The sequence below is a fragment of the Cervus elaphus genome, chromosome 18, assembly GCF_910594005.1.
Source record: "Cervus elaphus chromosome 18, mCerEla1.1, whole genome shotgun sequence".
NCBI classification, from domain to species: domain Eukaryota; kingdom Metazoa; phylum Chordata; class Mammalia; order Artiodactyla; family Cervidae; genus Cervus; species Cervus elaphus.
The window spans coordinates 108844370-108863464 of record NC_057832.1 but is presented as its reverse complement, the minus strand read 5'-3'; the positions used below and the strand labels follow the sequence as shown (position 1 = coordinate 108863464).

The 19095-nt window shown below is 47.6% G+C and overlaps 1 protein-coding gene across 2 annotated transcripts in view; it reads left to right on the top strand.

Moving 5' to 3' along the window:
• HIPK2 (homeodomain interacting protein kinase 2) overlaps window positions 1-12410 on the top strand; it is a 208070-nt gene extending 195660 nt beyond the window's left edge. For both annotated transcript variants that reach the window (XM_043873196.1, XM_043873197.1), the window contains exon 15: window positions 396-12410. In XM_043873196.1, coding sequence (XP_043729131.1) covers window positions 396-866 — 471 coding nt within the window. In that variant the 3' untranslated portion in view covers window positions 867-12410. The remainder of the gene's footprint in view (window positions 1-395) is intronic.
• Window positions 12411-19095: the final 6685 nt, after the last annotated feature.

Sequence of the window (19095 nt, the reverse complement as noted above, 5' to 3'; positions counted from 1 at the left end):
TTCACGATGAAGCAGAAAAGTGGTCCGCACTCAGACGGGCCCGTGTGACCCTTCACAGCTGCAGGATGGCCTCTGGAGACACGCTGTCTCCTGCTGCCTCTGCACCTGGTTCTGTCGGTGTGTCACCCGGCCCAGGAAACAGGGGGGCACCGCCTTGCTTCTTGGACAGGCTGATTGATATTTTTCCCAGCACGTGAAGGAGGCGTTTTCTGCAATCCCTGCCCTCCTGACTCTCCTCCCCAGTCCTCACTTCCGCCTTCTCCCCAGTCCTCACTTCCGCCTTCTCCCCAGTCCCGCCTCCTCTTCCTCCCTCTGCCAGCGCCCCAACCCATGCTCTTCTGCGCATGCGTATGTCCAGCCCCCGCAACGCGGCCCTCCTGGTTCTCCTTCTCCAGGCTCAACAGCACATCGCCGCCGACCGTACCGGGAGCCACCGACGGCAGCAGGCCTACATCACTCCCACGATGGCCCAGGCTCCATACTCCTTCCCGCACAACAGCCCCAGCCACGGCACTGTGCACCCCCACCTGGCCGCCGCTGCCGCCGCCGCCCACCTCCCCGCCCAGCCCCACCTCTACACCTACACGGCGCCCGCGGCCCTGGGCTCCACGGGCACCGTGGCCCACCTGGTGGCCTCCCAAGGCTCGGCGCGTCACACCGTGCAGCACACTGCCTACCCGGCCAGCATCGTCCACCAGGTCCCCGTGAGCATGGGTCCCCGGGTCCTGCCCTCACCCACCATCCACCCGAGTCAGTATCCAGCCCAGTTTGCCCACCAGACCTACATCAGCGCCTCTCCAGCCTCCACAGTCTACACTGGATACCCACTGAGCCCGGCCAAGGTCAACCAGTACCCTTACATATAAACACTGGAAGGGGAGGGGACGGGAGGGAGGATGGCCAGAGGGAGAGGAGGAGGGATGGAGGGGGGAGCTGGGGCTTTTGTACTGAAGATGCCGCACAGAAACAATGCAAACGGGCAGGGGTGGGGGGCAGGGGGCAGGGACGGGACACAGATGAAACTTGAACTAGGAAGTAGGAGGACTGAGAGCGGAGGAGAGAACATTTTGAAAAGGAAGGGATTTAAGGAGGGGGGAAAATCTATGCTTTTTATTTTAAAAAAGAAAAAGGAAAAAAAAATAAAAATAAAACGTCAGTAACAAAACAAAACAACCACAGCTCACGAACCCGTTCTGCACCAAACTGGAAAGAAGGAGAAGAAGAAGAGCCACGGAAGAGTCCAGAAGTAGGGGGAGGGGGGCCTCCGTTTTTGAAGAACTTTATGAACTTTTCAAAGGTTATTTTCCTATGGCAGCAAGTGACGTTTAAGAATTTGCTGTCAGGGACACCTGATATGGAAATCCAATAGATTTTTAATAATTGAACGTAGGATTAGGGATTTTTCCAGAACTCTAAAGGGTCAACAACCCTCTAGAAAGCTCAGGCCGTGGCCTGAGGAGGCTAATGCCTGGGGGTTGGGCCAGGGTTGGGGAGCCTGGTTCTGGCCCACTTGCCGGGACCGATGGGAAGGGCAGGTGGCTGGGCTGAAGGAGGACCCCAGGAGAGGGTGTGTTTTCTCTTTCTGAGCACTCTGGATAAATCCCTAAGCAATGATATTCCTCAAATGTCATTAATGATGTGTGTTGCAAACTCTCACTTTTTTTTTTTTTTTGGTCTTTTCTGAAGACATCTTTTCTCTTTGAGTGCATCCCGCATCTCGTAGCGTAGGGCTCGCGGCGTGGCCAGCACCCTGGTAAATGTAGCAATGTGCACCTGTCTGTGCTGCTTTGTGTTCACCCCACTGATACCAATAGACTATCCTCACTGTAATTGCACAAGAAAGGCGATCTCACGCAGGCACTTCCCCCGCGCGGTGGTCCAGGTGCGCCCTCCCGTCCCCGGCACCGCCTCCGGCTCTCGCAGACTTGGTTTTTACATCCTTCCCTCCTAGTGCCTTAGCGACCGGGGACGCGCTTGAGGGTTTACTTCCACGGTACTCCAAGAAGCCGGCTGAGGCGAGACTCAACCTCTCAGCCCTTCTTCTGTGCTGTTGCAACATTTTACTCTGGTCTTTTACTTTTTTTAAAAAAAATTTTTATCTTAATAATCTGTTGTCTTTCCCCGGGCTGTTTGCTAGCAGAAGAGTGTCAGGGAACTGGCAGGGGCTAGGAGAGCCAGTGGGTGTGGAGGGGGCTGCGGGAGGTGGATGGTGGTGGGTGAGGCTGACGCTGGAGATGGTTCGGCATGGCTTTTCCCTGGTGGACAAAGCAAGAGAAACTGACTCCCCACCCTGCACCCTCACCCAGTTCTGCCCCCAGCAGGCTAGCTCTGCCGTCTGTGGGACCACAGGTCCCATCTCAGTTTCAGGAATGTTGGCCTTGAGAGGAGCGGCCTGCGGCCTCGAGGCCCGGCACTGGTTTTGGGTTGGTCGCCCGCCGTCCTCAGGGCGGAGAGCAGGCCTGGTCGCCCCGTGTTCTCAGACCCGCCCCACACTCCACTCCGCCAGCCCTGCCCATCTGGCCTCTGCTTCCACCCTCCCACCCCACCAGGCTGTGTTTTGCTCTCAACCATTTTGCCAGATTCCTTTCTCTGTAGATAACCGCCAACCGTCATTTGCTGCTAAATCTTTCCTCGCGTTACCCAGGCCTACCCCAGGCATGCCTTCGTTTCTGGTCTTTGAGGGTTCTGGTGGGCAGAAGGCTGGAGGGACACTCACGAGGGTGAGCCAGTGATCTTGGACCGCCCTTGGGAAAACACGCCCATGGGCAGTCAAGTTTCCAAGGAAGTTTGCCATTTGCCTTCTGTGCATCGTTGATAATGTTCTGGAAATTTCCTCAGACTTTGAACACTGGTGGGGGTGGGGATGGAGAGGTCTCTCTTATCCATAGCAAATTATTGTTACACACGAAAACGTTGGGAGGTGCTGTCTGGTCCCAGACGGGATCTTTAACTGTGGTCCTCATTGTTTGATGCTTGATGCGGAGCCCCTGACCCCAAAGCCAAGTTTCCAAGGTGCAGAAGGATCGCTCCCAGTTTCGGACAGCAGTCCGCACCCACCCTCCCTCACTTTCCTTCCCCATCCTGCGGTCTCCCTTAACGATCTACTGTGAAAGGTGTTTTTAATCTTGATATCTGACCTAATTCAGTAACGAAGCCCAGCCCTTACCTTAGCTCTTAGCTGTGAAATGTGAAATAACTCTGGACATATCCCCTCTCCAGGCATCAATTCTACTTATCCTACAAAGAAATCGGTCCCCAGGTTGGAACCAGCTTAGTCCCGGCCTCAGCCCGGAAGGGAGGAAGGACCCCGTGTCCGCCGGGGAGTCGCCTGCGGCAGGACACGACGGGGTCCTCCTGGCGCCACACTCAATGCGTCTTTTATCTGGACGTGGGGAAGTGCCGCCATTCCGAGACAACCGGAAAGTGGTCCATGGGGGTGGGGGCGGGGAATGTGCCGGAGGACACGTGAGCCCGAGCACTCGCGGAGCCACACCTGCCTGCAGACCCATCCCTGTTCTGGCCTCGCGGCATCCAGAGGGCAGCAGTGCCCCGTCCGACCTCCCCGTGCCCAGTCGCACAGGTCATGGCTGCGGACGAGCCAGCGTTTTTGCCTTATTGGGTAGCATACTGGACCCCGGTACTGTTCATTTCCAGCGCTTTTTAGATCTGATCTTTTAACAGGAAAAGACAACACAGCCTTCCATTTTAATGAAAATTATTTTGTCTACTTAAGTTGGAAATTACTCTTTCACCTGACATTTTCTTTCCTTTCCTTCCTGATCAGGAAATGAAAGTTTCATGCTGCTCATAAAGATAATATTATTGTACTAATTATTTTGGTTATTAACCTTTGTAATTATTATCCTAATCATCATTTTGATATTTTAGTTGGGGTTTTAAAGTGCACATTTATTCCAAGTATCTTTGTGTTTTCTCTTTAATATTTAAATTTATTTTATTATATCTGTGAGTATCTGAGTAGACAGGAGGGACATCCAGATGTCCAGTTTTGTCAGACCAAAAAGAAAAGAAGGAAGGATTCAGGAGTCAGGAAAAAGCTGTCAAGAATGATCCACCAGATAACAAAAGTCTGAAGAAGAAGCAAAGCCTTTATCTCTCTGTAAGCCAACTTGGGCTCTGGACAGCATGGTCCGTGGTCACCATCAAGACTGGATTTTTCTAGACTCTCAGTGGCCTGGGAGGAGATCTGAGGAGGCATCTTGGAGGCTGAACCCTCAGCATGGTCCTCTCTGACCTTCCCTGCACTTCTGAAATCTGCTAAATAGACCCTGGCCCTGCCTCACATCTGATACTGACCTGTCAAGCAAAAAAAAAAAAGCCCCTCTGCCCAGAGCTGATCCAGCCCCCTCCCTTAAAGTCCCCCCTTTTCCCATCAGCCCACCAGAAGTGTGGCTTATACCCTTCAGTGTATAGATAATGTTACCTCCTAGAAGCCACTGGAGGTAACAAGCTGGTGGAAGGTGCTTAGGCAGGTGGTGCCTTCCCCTGGGAGATGTCAGCCTCCCTGCCCCTCACAAACCGCACTGCCTGCTTCTTCGGTCCCTGCCCCCACCCAGTACATCTCAGCACACAATTCTAGGGAAAAACTGTGGAGCAGAAAAAGTAATAATAAATAAAAGAGGGATAACAGGAGACCAAAGGAGCACTGACCGTGTCTGGCAGGTCCTCAGACAATGCGGGCTGCTGCCCCCCTGAACTCATTGGCCAGTGGAGGGGCACAGTGGGGCCTTACAGCCATGCCCACTGGGCTCCGACTGCCCTTCAGTCTACCGTGCTGGGTGCCATGGGCTTTTAAAGTCAGCTTGAGGTGCCCACACGCTGCCCACCGAACCCAGAAACTACCAGGCCCCAGGTGGGTGAAGGAAGGCCTGGAATGACGGGCTTCGCTGAAGCTAATGAAGGGAGACGCCAGGCCGTGCCCAGCCCCCAACCGCTCAGCGAACATTAGTATCCTCCCCGCATCCCCACCTCCCTTTTTCTTCCAACCCAAGCACAAAGCTGTGGCTCTGAAGCCCTCGGAGAAGACCCTAGTGGTAGAGGCAAGCCCCTCCGTGGGTTTACTTAGCAGCTGCTTGAGCTCCCACCCCACCCTCCAACCCTCAGTTGCCCTGGCAGGTAGGCTGAATAAAGGCTGCCCATCCCCAGGACCCAGCTCTCAAGTGAAGAGATGCCAACCTAGTCTTCATGTAGACCACAAATAACCTAGAACATCATCTGCCCTGGAATTGGCTCCATCCTTCTTTACTGAAGCCACGTGGTTACGGCTCAGAGGGGCAGACTGAAAAAGACAGGTCAAGGGGAGCCTAGTAACTGGAGCCCTGGGAACCACAGGCTGATTTGCTTCTGCTCGGCAGAGCCGCGCGGACCCCTCTGGGTGTTTGCACCGCTGTCTCCATTTAGTGCCTCCTTTCAGGATGTTTTGGCTGTTTCCAAGGGAAGGGTGAGCAGGCCGATGGGTGGGAGAGTCTGAGGCTTGGTGCCAATTAATACTGTGAAGTGGAGCATGTGGTTGGTCGAATTCAGAGGGAAAGGAAGGGTTGGTTGTCTCCTGGACTGTCTTTGCATTCTGGCCTTAATGGTGGTAAGTGGCTGGCGGGCTGCAGGAGCCAGAAGACTCAACCCGCCCAGACACCAGACTGTGGGATGTAAGGAAGGCAAGGAAAGATCAGCCCAGCTGCTAACAGGCAGATTTCCCTCGACCAGATCTCTGGAATTGCAGACACTCATTTTTGAACAAGCTCGTGCTGGAGGATTTGGGTTGTGTGAGTGTGTGTGAGTGAGTGGAGCAGACTTTCTTGGAAACTGGAGGAAGGAGATGAGGAGGCTTAAGGAACTATTGCTGATGGGCTGTGGTTGATGAAACGTGGGTTGACGGGTCGGCCCCAGCTTTATCCCGGGTTCTCTGGTGCTGGGGGCGGGGTGGGATGTGGGGCTCTCCATGGCCTGTTAAGTAGCTGCGGGGACAGAGAACAGAAGAGAAAAACAAGGTGCTCTCCAGCAGCAGAGAGACCAGGGCTCCTTCTGCGGGTCGCAGAACTCGCCCGGCGCTGCTCAACACCAGCCCAAGCAATTCTGCCATGAAATATTCCAGCCCCAGGGACCCCAGTTGCTTCTTGCCCCTTCTCTGTGTTTTCTTTCTGGTGTGTCTTAGAGATTTCAGATGGGGAAGCCTCAGAGTTGAGCTAGCCAGAGCTGTCCTAACCAAATTGGAAAGGAAGGTGAAAGTGTCCTTTCTTTAGCCAAAGACCCTCTCCTCAAAGACACCCGCAGATGTGGACAGAATGGCATTCCTCTCTCCTTCCTCTCCCGGCAATAATGACTCTGTCAGTGATGCGATCCCGTTTATGTCCTTCTCTTGCTTTCTGTTGCCTGACTTGTTTCAGGTTTTTTGTTTTTGCCTTTATTTTAAAACTGTGCTCATCTTGTAAGTGGAGAGGAGGTTTGTAACCCCCAAATGCTGCTGCTGTCGGGAAACTGGAGGTACCGCATGGATCTGTGGGTGGAACTCACCCCGAGTTACCTCGGGTATCGGCTGGAGCAGACCAGCCAGGAGGTGTGGCTCTATCCGGGTCAGGTACGCACCAGGGCCAGGCTCAGAGGGTCAGTATTTTTCCACTTCGATGCCTTAGGACTCTCACTTCTGAGTTCCACAGACAGGACTCAGTGAAGAGTTGGAGATGGCAAACTGATATTTAAAGGCAGTAGAAACCCCTTGAAGGCTTTTGGCACCCTCGCTCACTCGAGCAACCCAACCTAGGAGAGGTTCTGGCAGCTCCCAGAAGTCCAAGAGAGCCAGCTCTGAACCAGTTCTTCATTTGAGACTCAGTGAGAATCTTCAGAGAAGCGACCCTTCTGCGGGGCATGCTTTCTCAGGGTACCTCTGCCAGAAGGGACCTTCCTGATGCCCCAGCTTGAGTCCCAGGAACCTCTGCGAGCCCCTAATTGCCCTCTCATTGCATTAGAATTTCACATTGTCTCTCTGTTAAAACTTGCCATGTCCCTCGAGTAGCAGCCCACATTTGTTTAATGCTTTCAATACACCAGGCTCATCCCAAGCCCTTAGTGAGCACGGCCTCCCGGTACCCTCAGGCCCACCCCCATTCACAACACCCCTCTCCCCCATTTACAGAGGAGGGAGTTGATGAGACAGTCAACTCTCTGAGAAACTAGGCTGTGTTAAGGAAAGGAAATACAAGGATTTGGGGGTGACCCCAAATCCCCAAGCTTCTAGTGAAATGTTGTGTTCTTAAGACCTTTACTAACTGAATTTGTTTCACTTGTTAAATAATCATCAGTGAGTGGCCTCGTGTTTCTGGTGAACCATCGAATGATGCTCCCATTGACTGTGTGCCAGACACTGTGCTGGAAGTCGCTCCTGTTTATCCCGTTTCATTTCATCTTCATAACAGCCCTATGAAACTGGCAGTACTAGTCTACAGATGAGGCAGACGGTTTGGTGAACTGGTAACCAGCCCAGAGTCACACAAGCCAGTTGGGGAGGCCGGCCATGACTTGGGTTGCCCAGCTCACAGACTCCAGCCTCAGCTGTCTCCTGGGTTTATGTGCAAAGAAGGGCCTCAAAGGAGCGTTGCCCCGCACCACCACCCTGCACGTGGAGCTCAGCAGAAGGTCTGTGTGTAGAGGGGGTCCTGAAGCTGATGCAGGCAGCAAAGGCAGAATTAGCTTGACTTTTAGAGAAAATCTTAGGGGAGTTTCTTTTGATTAATCATAGTAGAGTTCATTTTTTATTTCTTTTCAGTGTACCAACTAGCTTTAGTAGTGCTGCTGCTACAACAAACTCTTGTAAGAGTGAAGAAAAAAAAAGTGTTCTTTTTCTTCTTTTAAAAAAATATTTTTTCTTGCTTATAGTTAATTCTAGAAAGGCAATACTAAAAGTATATATTTTTTTCAAAATACTATTTTTTACTGCACTGATAAATATCATAACGACTCTGGTCTCTGTAATCGATCCACTCTTCAGCTCTGGGTAGAACCAAAGGCAGGATTCACACCAAAATTTGTAAATATCATGTGTGAGTCTGGTGTCCAGGAACTGTTTTTTCTTTGTGTTTAAAAAATTTTTTAAAAAGGAAAAAAAAAAAGGAGAGAGACAAGATCAAGATGATGTTTAGAAAGAGGAACAAAATTAAGTTTTCTTTCAAGATAGCCTTCTCAAAGAAATGGGAAGCAACCGTTGTGCAAACTGAAGAAAAATTAGCCATCTTTCAGGATACAAGGAAGGAGAGCCTCTGGCTGAGGTGGGAGATTAACAGTAACATAGAAGCATGTTTCCTTTGGCTGGAAGGTGGCAAGAATTTAGCAATGCTTTAGGACTAGATTTTTAATTTTGTGGAAAACCATTACCATTTGTTACGGACTATATCTGCAGTTGTTTGGAATGGGGTTTTCAGTTTTTTTTTTTTTTCTTTAAAAACTTCCTTATTGACTGGCTCCAGGCATGTTTGCCTAAATCCTTAGGTAGTTCACGCAAATTCTAGAGTCTTCTAGAGCTTTAATTCCATTGGAAGCAACCCAGCTAATCAGAATTTGAGATCCTGGTTGGTTTGAATAGGTATTCTGGAATTCTGACAGAACACCTGAAGACTTTTTTTTTTTTTTTTTTTTTGTAAGAAGGTTTTAGATACGTTACCTTACACAAACTGTGACCTGATGGCAATAATTACCTCAAATGTGGGCATTCATCCTGGTTTTAGCCTTTTTTGAAATCATGTAGCCAGCTTGCTCTTGGAATTTAAAAGACTATGAACTCTGTGTGGGCTGAAAATAACGATTACTACACACCTTGGTCATTGTTGCTTAAGTGAACTCTGGAAATAGGTAATCTTTACAACAGAAATTAAACCAAGGGAGAGAGTATTCTTTGTGTTTTGTAATCAAATGTGATTTTCAAATGCACATGTTTAAGTATATATGTTTTTAGCTACTGTAAAATGCTGTTAGCCTTCTAAGATATCAAGAGAGTCACGTTTTAAATGCATAAACTATAAACAATTGACTGTGGATAACTAAACATATTTCTGGCCACGTTTTATAGTTAAAGTACTTTATAGTTTACATTTAAATTGGTACTTTTTAAAGAAAATTTCTGTTTATAACTGACATCTTCAGACCCCAGCAATTGCCTCTTCAGTTGGAGGCCACATTCCCCCAAGGCAGGTGTGTTCTGCCCCTACTGTAGCCCACCATGAGCATGTCCATCCGTAGTGCTGGTTTCCATGGGAACTTGAGAGAATGAGCAGGAAGAGGTGAGTCCACAGCCTGGGCCAGGTGCAAAGATCTGCCACGTGGTATGCACACTGGTGGTCAAGGCCTTCTCTTTGACATCTTGGAAGAGGCAGAGAGAATAGACATCTGGTTCATTAATTTTGTCTTGATTTGAATGTTTAATTTATTAATCGACCCACTGACTTCCAGGCACCAGGCAGTAGAAGACACTGGGATTCAGGTGGCCCCGAAGGTACAGCTGCTATTTCTGGGGCCCCAGCAATACTCTGATTGGTGTTTTGCAGGGGAGAGTCATACATCCCCGTCCCTATTTTTACTGGTTGGGTTTTCCATATATCTGCTGTCATTTATTCCTTTTGTCCTTTAAAACAAAGTAAGTGTAAAATGATATGTTTACTTTTTACTCTTTGTCAAACTTCTGTTTGAAGCCTAGGTCATTAGGAGGTGGGATCTAGATTTTTTTTTTTTTTTTTAACAGCTCAGAGTTTTATTCAGTAAACAGAGGGTAGGTAGTACATCCTCCAGGCGTGAGGGCAGGCCGACTCCAAAGGAGAGGCCTAGACTTTTTTTTTCTAGAGATTGTAAGTGCTGCTGAGCAGGCGGAAGGGACTGGAGACTGAGGGGCAGCTAGAGGGTCAGATGATGAGATCTATCCAAGTAGAGGTCACAATTGAGAGGGCCCATTGCCATGCAGAAGCAGCCTGGAGGGCACTGGTTGCCCTAAGTGTTTTGGTTCATTTCTTCTTTTGTGCCACAACCTTAGCACAGAGGACCTGCTGTGATCTGAAGGGCATTCCTTTAGCAAATAGCCCCTTAAGAACTGCAAAACACCTGGGACCAGGGAACTGGTGGTGGTTCTTAATGCACTTGCTTTTTCCCTGTGAACTCTGTTGATAGCACGTTCTTATCACAGTATTCGGTTGAAAATGTCACTGTAAAATATTTTTTGTCTTGCCCCTCGTAATTCAACTATCACTTTCCTCTGTTTGGTTTTCTCCCTGTGATTTAAATAACCAAATATATTTTATGTCATTGTCTTTGGGGCTTAATCATATTTTTTAAAAAACAGAGGAATAGAAATTGGCTTTTTTTTTTTAAGTAAATATGCTATATCTGAAAAAAGGGCTCTGCCTTCTCTCTCCTTTCCTTTCAGCCTGCCTCCACACCAACCTCCCAGCACCCTTGCCCCCTTCTTGTGTTGGGTCACTGCTTCCCCCACTGCCCCCACACGTGGCCACCTTGGCCTCCGCCCTGCTGTCCCCACAGGCCCATCCATGCCCAGGCACCCAGGACTCCCAGGAAGCTCTCAAGAGCCAGGAAGAAGGACCCACCCAGCCTTGCCAGTGGTGGTCTTGCCTCCCTGTTAGATATTCGCCTGCTTGGTTGAGGGGCAATGGATTTATTTTTATTATTATTTTAATAGTTTGGCTCAGGTTATAAGGAAGAACTTGGGAAATGGAAAGTGACTTGACCATGCCCATCCTTCGTAGCTTTCTGTGACTTCTGAATGGAACCTAAAGCGTGCCCCACCCCAGCTGCCTCTCCTCCCTTCCGGCAGATACTCCTGTAGACCGCCTCCGCGGCACGTGGTTCCTCCCTGCCGTCTCATCCTTCCCGTCACTTTCCACCCTTTCACCGTTGCGTTACTGCTCCTTTAAAGCTTTCTCCCATGGCTTTTCCAGGGCACAATCATTTCTGGCCCCCAAAGCACCTCCTCATCCTCTTTGTGTGCGTTTCTTTAACCAAATGAAGTAGACCCGGAAGTCATACTTTGGGGCGGTAGGATTTCTAGTCTAGGAGAATCACTGTATAGATAATAGATGTTGATATATATGTGTGTGTATATATATATATCAAACCAAATTTCGGATAGGAAAAGTATAGCTTTATGGATGAGGAAGGAGAGGAGCTTTTGGAAGCTGGTTGGTATATCAGAGGAGCCAGGCTGCACCATCGCACGTGGACTGGAAAAGCAGGATGCGGGGGACCGGGCACCGCCTCGGGCTGCAGTGGAGGCAGGTGGCCCCGAAGGGTGCTGCTGCTCTCTCTGGGCCCCCAGTGACAGGGAAGAGATGAGTGTGGGGGGAGGGGGGAGGGGGGCGGGTACAACACATCAGAATGACTGGAATTTTCCATCCCGTTTTGCTTTGACCACATGTATTGAGCTGCAGCCTCTGATATTATATCCCGTTTCCAAAAATGGTATCCATTAGGATGGAAAGAGAAGGCATCTGTAGAAATGTTTACCTTTCAACTGCCCGCACATCAGGACACTCTGGATAGAAAGACTCACTCCCCAGAAAGAGAGCAGGGAAGAGGAGATCCGGTGAGGCTCGGTCACCGGTCCAAGGAACGTGGCTCCTCCCCAGGGCCATCTCGCCCAGATCTTCTTTACCAGGTCATCTCAGCTCAATTACCCTATGGAAGCCCTGGTCTGTTGTGTTCCTTCACTGTACGGTTTCTGTAATGAAAAAAAAAAAAAAAGTGTTAATCCATGTTAATCTTTGTGAAAATTATTGCGTGCAACAGTATTTTCTCGTGTACCTCTTTTTCCTATGTGAATTGTCCCTCTTTTCTTTTTTTATTTATAAATGTCTACTTTTTTTAAAAAAAGACAAACCAATGTGTTGTAGGCCTATATGTAACCTATTCCTTAGTCTCATATTATAGGTATGTTATAAGAATGGATATTTTACTTGGCTTTAGAATGTTTTACAAGAAAAATAATTCTTAACTGATCAAGTCCTTGCTACTAAAATGCTTGTGTTTTTCATCATGACGTCGTGTGCTTCTAAATTAATGATCATTTTCGTTGTAGAAAAATGGAGTGAATTTATATTAGTCTTGGAAACTAATAATAGCATTGTAAATTTATGAGATGATTTTAACAGAAAAAATTATAGAAGAATATAGTTATTTTAATTGTAATATTACTAACTGTAGGGTGAGAAAGGGGGGGTCCCGTTGTGGTGAACTATGTTATAGCTTGTTACTCACAGTTTCTTTTTGATCATTTTTTCGGTCTCTGAGGTGAAACGAGTTATTAATTAAAATTTGTAAACTCACATATGCATATTGTATATGTGTAGAAATGTAATCACACTTTGTCTTGGAATTACATTAAACTGTTTGGAATCACTGTACACTCGGCCTGGCATGTTTGTTTATTCTAGAACCAGACCAGTTCTGAGACTGCAGAGATTATTAATACGAGCCACAGCTTAAGTTATTTAGCCCTCTGGAAAATATTTAATACCTCTGAACACGTTCATAAGCCGCCACTGCGTTTGAAATCTGCCGGCGGGACTGTATGTGCCTGAAGAGGGGAAGTCTTGAGGTCATGTCACTACATGCTCCCGGGCAGCTGGACAGGGGGTCGTCTCCTCACTGTCACTGACTTGAGCCATTCCAAGCCTCAGCGTTTCCCTGCCCCATCCCTAAGGGCTAAGGCGTTGCTGTCATCTGCCGTCCCAAGCACTCCCCAAAGTCATCTGAGATCTGGGTGGGGGGTTACCATCCTGTGTACCCAGGCCCACCATCTCACCAGACTTCAGTGCCAGGCATCCCCCCACTCACCAGCACCAGGGCCCCCCCCAGCACTGCCCACCAGCGCTCTACCACCCTGAGAAACTCCACTTCCCTCTGACTGGGCCTCCTCACCCTTCCAGCAATCTTTTATGTGTGTGTGTATATATATATATATGTATATATATACACACATATATAACCACCATAAAGTGGTTAAAATGTCCATAACATAAAAGTTACCATCTTAACCACTTTAAAATGTACTGTTCCTCCGACTAATAAATATAAATGCGAAAAAAGAAAAGAAAATAAATTATATAATTTTATTAAAAAATAAATAAAAGCAATTAGTTTTTAAAAATAAATAAATAAAATGTACTGTTAATGGCATTAATGACATTCACAATGTTGTGCAAACCTCACCACTAGCTATTTCTAGAACTTGCATCATCCCAAACCACCTTCTACTTTCTGTCTGTAAATTTGCCTTTTCTAGACTGAACAACAACAAAGATACTTCATGTAAGTAGAATAATACAATATTTGCCCTTTTGTGTCTGGCTTCTTTTATTCAACAGTGTTTTCAAGGTTTGTCTGCTTATGTTACAGCACGTATCAGAATTTCATTCCTTTCAAAGACTGGTACCACTCCATTGTATGTGTACACCACATTTGGTCTTTCCATTCTTCTGGTAATGGACAAGTGAGTGTTTTCCACCTTCTGGCTTCTGTGAACCATGCTGCTGGAAACACGGGGGTGTAAGCGCCTGAGTCCCTGCTTTCAGTTCTTTGGGATAAATACCTGAATGTGGAATTGCTGGATTATATGGTAATTCTTAACTTTTTGAGGAATTGCCAAAATTTTCCACAGCAGCTGTACCATATTACACCCCCGGCAACTCCAGTTTCCTCACGCAGCATTCTTATCCTGTCCTGCATAGCCAGTGTTCTTGAGCCTCAGGACTGTCAGGCTCCTGGGCCTCCATTTTCTGTGTCTCCTGGTTTCATAAGGTCCCCAACCAGCCTAAACTCTCCCTACCCACCTTCTCTTTTTTTTTGGTCGTACCACCTGGCTTGAGGGATATTAGTTCCCCGACCAGGGATTGAACCCACACCTTCAGCAGTGGAAGCATGGAGTCCTAACCACTGGACCACCAGCGAATTCCTTCTTCCCAGGTGGTGCTAGTGGTAAAGAACCTGCTAATCCAGGAGACACAAAAGATGCAGGTTTGATCCCTGGATTGGGACAATCCCCTGGAGTAGGCATGGCAACCCACTCTAGTATTCTTGCCTGGAGAATCCCATGGACAGAGGAGCCTGGCTCGCTATGGTCCATAGTGTTGCAGAGTTGGACACGATGGAAGCAACTTTTCATGCATGCCCTTCTCGCTGGTACCCTGAGCCTCCTGCTACACCTACTTGCTGTAAATTTAATCATCTATGGCTCTGCTTTTCCATCCTGGTTCCCAGAACCACGGGGACCTCGGGCCAGCATCCATGCTTGTCATCGGCTCCATCTGTGGCTGATTGGAAAATTGCCACTCTCTCCACCCCCAATCCCTACTCTCTAGGGTCACCCAGAGAAATCCAGGCCCCCACAGGGGTCAATCCCACCCCCTCCCGAAGCCTGTGCCTCACACGCCTTTCACCCTTCAGCCTCAGAGGAAGAAGGGCCTGCACCCACTGCATCCCTTCCTCTCTCCAGAGCTCTTTCTGGTCAAGCGTCTGCCCTTTACCTGGGATTCTCCTGCTTGTCTCACACCTGGTGCCCTTCAAGAACCAGCCTGAGTCATCCCTCTGGTGGGCTTGTCTTCAGGTTCCTGATAAGGTGGGTGTCCCTCACCCAGGTTGCCAGCCCCTTGTGCATAATTCTTACCAAGCCACACTGTCAACCTTACTTTCCTGATTTTCCTTCCCCATGGACCACAAATTCCTTGCAGGTAAGGATTTTTCTCTCATCTCTTGCTTCCATGGCTTCTATTACCCTGCTAGGCAGAGTAGGAGGTCAAGAAATATTTGGATAAATGAACATGCTACATCAGGCTGCATTCATTGCCCAATGAACCCACCTTCCCGCCAGCCAAATTCCATGTGTCCCAGAATTCAGGACCAATAAACCCTAAATGCAACTCAACCAAAACTCAAGTTCTGTAAAAATCCATGCCAAAAATTTTGACAGAACTTCAGAACTCGTCCAACAAATTTCTTCAGTGAGAAATGCACTCCAGGGATCACAACCCATGGAAATGGAGGGAGAAGCAGACGCTATATTCCAAGTGAGATAAGAGAGGGTCAACAGGGGGATACAGGGCAGCTATGCTTAAGATCTCACCATTAGTGTCTCTGGAAAGTTATTTAAATCTAAAGTGAAAAGACAGAAGAACAAATATTGTTTATTAATACATACATATGGAATCTACAAAAAAATGGTACCGATGAACCTATTTGCAGGGCAGGAATAGAGACATAGATGTAGAGAACAGATTTGTGGACACAGTGGGAAAGGGAGGGCGGGACAAATTGGGAGAGTAGCATTGACGTTACCATGTAAAAAATAGATAGCTAGTGGGAAGATGTTTTAGAGCACAGGGAACTCAACTTGGTGCTCTGTGACGACCTAGAGGGGCGGGATGGGGGAATGGGTGGGAGGGAGTTTCAAGAAGCAGGGGGTATATGTATACATATTCCCAGGTGCCTCAGTGGATAAAGAACCTGCTTGCCAATGCAGAAGAGGTAAGAGACCCGGGTTCGATCCCTGGGTCAGGAAGATTCCCTGGAAGAGGGCTTGGCAACCCACTCCAGTATTCTTGCCTGGAGACTCTCCATGGACAGAGGAGCCTGGTGGGCTATGGCCCGAAGGGTCACAAAGAGTCTAACACAACTGAGGCTACTGAGCACGCATGCATGGCTGATTCACATTGTTGTACCACAGGAAAATAAATAAAAATTTAAAATAATAATAAAGTGAAAAGACAAAGCTACTGCTGTCAATATGTTCCTCCAAGCAAATAAAAAAATAAAACTGCTTTCCTTGAACTGATGATGAACAGAAAGTGGAATACTAGAGACCAGTAATAAATACTATTTCCCAGCAGAGCTAAGGAGTTCCTAGAGGAGGGCCAAGCCAACAGGTAGGTGGCGCTCTCACCCAGCAGGCAGCTCAGGATCTGCTCCCTGGCGCTTTGCTTTTGGGGGGAGGTGCTCCCACCTCACCAAGCTCCCCTTCCTTTGGGGGCGTATTATTGGCTCCTGGAGGTCCTGCCGGAGAGGCTGTTCCAAACAGCCACGTGCACTACGTTTTCGGTAAGAGTCTGATTTACATGTTTCCTAACTGTTCCCTGGGAATAGCTAAGCTTAAGCAAATAACCACTCCAGTATTCTTGCCTGGAAAGTCTCCATGGACAGAGGAGCCTGACGTGCTATACAGTCCATGAGGTTGCAAAGAGTCAGACACAACTGAGTGACTAAGCACACATACAGAAGCAAATATCAAGTGTAAAAGCAGAGAATACACCAAGAGCAAAGTGTAAATGTAACACTGATGGGGCGGGTGTCTTCATGACCTCTTCACTGTGTTCAGTCCCTCTCTTCTGCCCTTGGACCCTCCCTCCCCCACCTGGCATGATGTAGGCCCAACTTGATCCATGCAAACATCCTCCCACAGATCTTCCTTAGAAGACCTACTTTCCTTACCCTGCCTGGTGCTGCTTGAGGTTTGAAACCACTCCCTCCCACCGCCAACCTCTTCCCCAACACTCCACTCAGCAACAACCCAAATCCTCACTCTACAGGGAAGAAACAGCCAGAAGTCAGATAGTCCTCCAGTCTTCTGAGCCTGAAACCATGATGATTAATCAAGTCCATTCCACCTGCCTCCGCTGATCCAGAGCGCTTTCCCAATCGCGTGTCCTCCAAGCAGCTCGTTATCTGAACAGTAAGATCTTTGCCTGAGTTGTTTTCTAGGAATTTGGAGTTGCAGCTGAGCCAGTTAAAATGGATAGGCCAGCGACCCTCCAGCTGGACCCCTGCAGAGGCTGGTAGCTTAGTTACATCTGCACAATGATTCCAAACCTTTTTCCAATCACTGTGCATCAGCAAGACAAAGTTGATTTGGTAAGACGACCATCTAATTCCCGTTCATGAGTGCTCTCTTTACACGCGCCCATCTAGTCCCATCTACTGACACATTCTGCATTTGACAGCACACATAAAACAACACTGGAGTGCAGGTACCCTTCTCAAGAAACCACTTAATATCTGCTTCTATGTCTTTTTGTATTCTGTTTGGATGTCTTATTGCTGTGGCTCTCAGACTGTTTATCTGCTGCAGACTAAGAGAGTTCCAGAAAAACATCTACTTCTACTTTATTGACTATACCAAAGCCTTTGACTATGTGGATCACTACACACTGTGGAAAATTCTTCAAGAGATGGGAATACCAGACCACCTTACCTGCCTCCTGAGAAGTCTGTATGCAGGTCAAGAAGCAACAGCTAGAATCTGACATGGAAAAAGGAACTGGTTCCAATTTGGGAAAGGAGTATGTCAAGGCTGTATAGTGTCACCCTACTTATTTAATTTATATGCAGAGTATATCATGCGAAATGCCAGACTGGATGAAGCACAAGCTGGAATCATAATCACAAGGAGAAATATCAATAACCTCAGATATGCAGATGACACCACCCTTATGGCAGAAAGCAAAGAGGAACTAAAGAGCCTCTTGATGAAAATGAAATAGGAGAATAGAAAGTGAAATAGGAGAGTAGGCTTAAAACTCAACATTCAAAAAACTAACATCATGGCATCCAGACCCATCACTTCATGGCAAATAGATGGGGAAAAAGGGAAACAGTGACAGACTTCATTTTCTTGGGCTCCAAAATCACTACAGATGGTGACTGCAGTCATGAAATTAAAAGGCACTTGCTCCTTGGAAGAATAGCTATGACCAACCTAGACAGCATATTAAAAAGCAGAGGCATTGCTGACAAAGTTCTGTCTAGTCAAAGTTATGGTTTTTCCAGTAGTCATGTATGCATGTGAAAGTTGGACCATAAAGAAAGCTGAGCACTGAAGAATGAATGCTTTTGAACAGTGGTGTTGGAGAAGACTCTTGAGAGTCCCTTGGACTGCAAGATCAAACCAGTCCATCCTAAAGGAAATCAGTCCTAAATATTCATTGGAAAGACTGATGCTAAAGTTGAAGCTCTAATACTTCAGGCACCTGATGCAAAGGATTGACTCACTGGAAAAGACCCTGATGCTGGGAAAGACTGTAGACAGGAGAAGGGGACAACAGAGGATGAGATGGTTGGATGGCATCACTGACTTGAAGGACATGAATTTGAGCAGCTCTGGGAGTTGGTGATAGACAGGGAAGCCTGGCATGCTGCCATCCATGGGTTGCAAAGAGTTGGGTACGACTGAATGACTGAACTGAACTGAAGCCTGTGGACCAGACTGCTTGTAAGAGAACAAATGACCCACTGATAGATAAAAAGTCAGAACCAGAAGGGAAAAAGTGGGTGCTTGGAAGAAGCCCTTCTAAAGGAGAAATGATTGCCCCAGGTTTTAAGATAGCACTGGCCAATGAGGCAGTAAGAGAGAAGGCATTATCCATAGCAGAGCGATTCAGAGCATGGCTTTGGAGTCAGCTATATTGGGTCCAATTCCAGGCTCTGTTGTTTATGATGGTAAAAGCTGGGAGATCACTTAACCTCTCAAGCCTCAGATTTCTTATCTGTAAAACAGGGATAATGCCAACGGTGGCAAAGACTAATTGGATATTCTCAAAGCCTTTTCCTCTTCTTGCTGAGCACACACCCAGATTATATTTCCTAGTTTTCTTCACACAAAGATATGGCCGGCCCAGGACTTCCCTGGTGGTCTAGTAGCTAGACTCCAAGTTCCCAATATAGGGGCCCTGGGTACAATCCCTGGTCAGGGAACTAGATCCCAGATGCTGCAACTAAGAGTTCATACACCAGAACTAAAAGTTCCTGTATGCTGCAACTAAGACTGAAGCTCCCAAGTGCTGCAACTAAGATCCAACACAGTCAAATAACTATATTTTTTTTAAAAAACTCTCATACTTTTGTCCACACTCTCTTTCCTCAATTTCTGGCCAAATGTGGAAGAGCTAATGAAGGACTTTGAAGGTTTAGAGAACCATGGAACCACTAAATGACTTCATGGCCTCCTAATAAAACCACACTGGACAAAGCCACAAAGAGTAAGAAAAAGACTTTTTATAATATTTAAGCCACTAAAATTTTGTTTCTTATACCAATTGCAGT